This window comes from Sebastes umbrosus, chromosome 18 (assembly GCF_015220745.1).
Source record: "Sebastes umbrosus isolate fSebUmb1 chromosome 18, fSebUmb1.pri, whole genome shotgun sequence".
Classification (NCBI taxonomy): Eukaryota; Metazoa; Chordata; class Actinopteri; order Perciformes; family Sebastidae; genus Sebastes; species Sebastes umbrosus.
In genome coordinates, this window is record NC_051286.1 from 271 (window position 1) to 2,500 (window position 2,230).

Below are 2,230 nucleotides of genomic sequence, written 5' to 3' on the forward strand. Positions count from 1 at the left end.
GTCGAGGTTACGACCAGAGTCACTTCACATTCACAGTGACGGTGCTCCTCAGGTCAACGTTGTGGGACATGTTTAAAGGTTTAAATGTTAAAATGTTTAAATGTTTAAATGTGTGTCGTAGTAGAATGTAAAACAATGGTTGCTGCTGCTTTGTGCTCAATAAAATATCAAGATTATATGTTTCTCCTTCATAAAGAATAAATAAAAATGAATGAATCAAAGTGATTTTATCATATTTGTGTAGCTTTTCATAGACAGTGCATGGCTCTTCTCCGCTGCAGGCCACTGCTCTTCACCGCTGCTCTTTGCTGCAGGCCGCTGCTCTTCGCAGAAGGCCGCTGCTCTTCGTCGCTGCAGGCCACTGCTCTTCACCGCTGCTCTTTGCTGCAGGCCACTGCGCTTCGTCGCTGCTGTGTGAATCTGGCGTTAAAGAACTTCAGCCATGCTGATCTCCTCTCTCTCTCCTCTTGATGACAGCTCTGCACTGAGCAGTTGAGTCTGGAGGGGGGGGATTAGTTAACACGGGGGTGGGGGGGTGTTGAGGTCACGCCTCTGGCCTAAAAAGGCGAAGCAGCATAGCAGCAGCAGCAGCAGCGAGCTGCTCTAAGAATAACCCAGGGCCTGATGGCTCAGAGACAGACAGCATGAATGTAACTGAACCTTCTTTACCTCCAGTCACACTTTATTCACATTAATATCATAACTAGAAACATAGATAGAGATATATAGAGAGATTGATTATTATGACACACTGTCATCAGCTGATCCAAAGTTACCTTTAATCCCTCTCTCTCTCTCTCTCTCTCTCTCTCTCTCTCTCTCTCTGTCTCTCTCTCTCTCCATCGTGGTCGATCTAATTCTGTCAGTGTGGGGGGGGGGGTCCATAGCCTCCGTCAGTCAAAGGGCAAACACTGTGTCCGTCCGTCAGTCCGTCTCCCCAGCCTCATCCACCGGGACCAGAGTCTCAGACCAACTCAGACCCAAGAAGAGTTTCTGACTTCTGGAGGAACAGAGAGCAGATTTCAGTCCAGAGAACGGAGAGAAAGGTTCCAGGTTCACCGGGTTCACCAGGTCTCCCCAGCAGGAACTAAACAGTGGGATTAAAACACACAGAGGAGCTGAGGAATAAATATCTGTTTTCATGGCAACGTGATCGGCACTGAGGATCTACCGCCGGTTCTACCGTCAGACTATGACTGAAACAGTTGGAGGTAAAGTATTAACATCTCCTGAAGCTCTTCAGGGCTCTCTGTCTCTCTGTGTGTGTTTTGTTTTGCTCTCTGATGTTCGGCCGTCTGGAACTTCATGATTGGAGGGATCTAAAAATACGGTGCTATCCTGTATCGGCTATTTGTGATGCAGCTTTAAGAGCCGGTGACATCGACGGTGGCGTGAAGGATCTGTCAGCATCAACGCCGTGCTGTAACCGTATCACGTTCTACTGTTATATGAGTATTATGGTACTGTTATACTGGTAATGAAACCAGACAGATAAGAGTCTGTTAAAGCTACAGCTGCAGCTACGACTCCATAGTTTCATGATCTACAGATTATTCTCTAGATTCATCGTTTGGTCTACAGAATCCCAGTTGGTCAAAGTCTACGGTGATCTCTTTACATGTCTTGTTCTGTCAGTCTAAAAGTCAAAGAGATTTACTTTAATGTGACATAAAACAAAGAAAAGAAGAAAATCGACATATCTGAGAGGATTTTTCTGACATTTAAAAATGACTTTAACGTAGTTGGCGGTTATCTTTTATGACTTAAAGACTTTCATGAAGATCACAACTTAAAGAGATGCCCATGACACACGTACACAGAGGAGCTTCCACTGACTGGGTGATTAATGTCTTCTCGTGTGCAGACTGTATTGATGATATTGACTCTCCAGTTTGTTTCCATGTCCTCGTTAGAGTCCGGACCTTTTGACAGGTTACAGGTGTAAAATCATTCTATTGTTAAATGGAGTTGGTTTCCTCCGTTAAGATAAGATAAGATATACTTTATTGTCCCACAGGGAAATGTGTCTCAGCTCCAGGTCACTGCATGACACAACCTTCAATCACCGCGACAACATGCCGATTCCTTTAATCACCGTGACAACATGCCGATTCCTTTAATCACCGTGACAACATGCCGATTCCTTTAATCACCGCGACAACATGCCGATTCCTTTAATCACCGCGACAACATGCCGATTCCTTTAATCACCGTGACAACATGCCGATTC

At 45.1% G+C, this 2,230-nt stretch overlaps 1 protein-coding gene across 1 annotated transcript in view; it reads left to right on the plus strand.

Moving 5' to 3' along the window:
• Nucleotides 1-860: 860 nt before the first annotated feature.
• LOC119476987 (probable serine/threonine-protein kinase kinX) overlaps nucleotides 861-2,230 on the plus strand; it is a 39,653-nt gene continuing 38,283 nt past the window's right edge. The window contains exon 1 of the mRNA XM_037750725.1: nucleotides 861-1,211. Within this exon, the coding sequence (XP_037606653.1) occupies nucleotides 1,193-1,211 (19 nt within the window). The 5' untranslated portion in view covers nucleotides 861-1,192. The remainder of the gene's footprint in view (nucleotides 1,212-2,230) is intronic.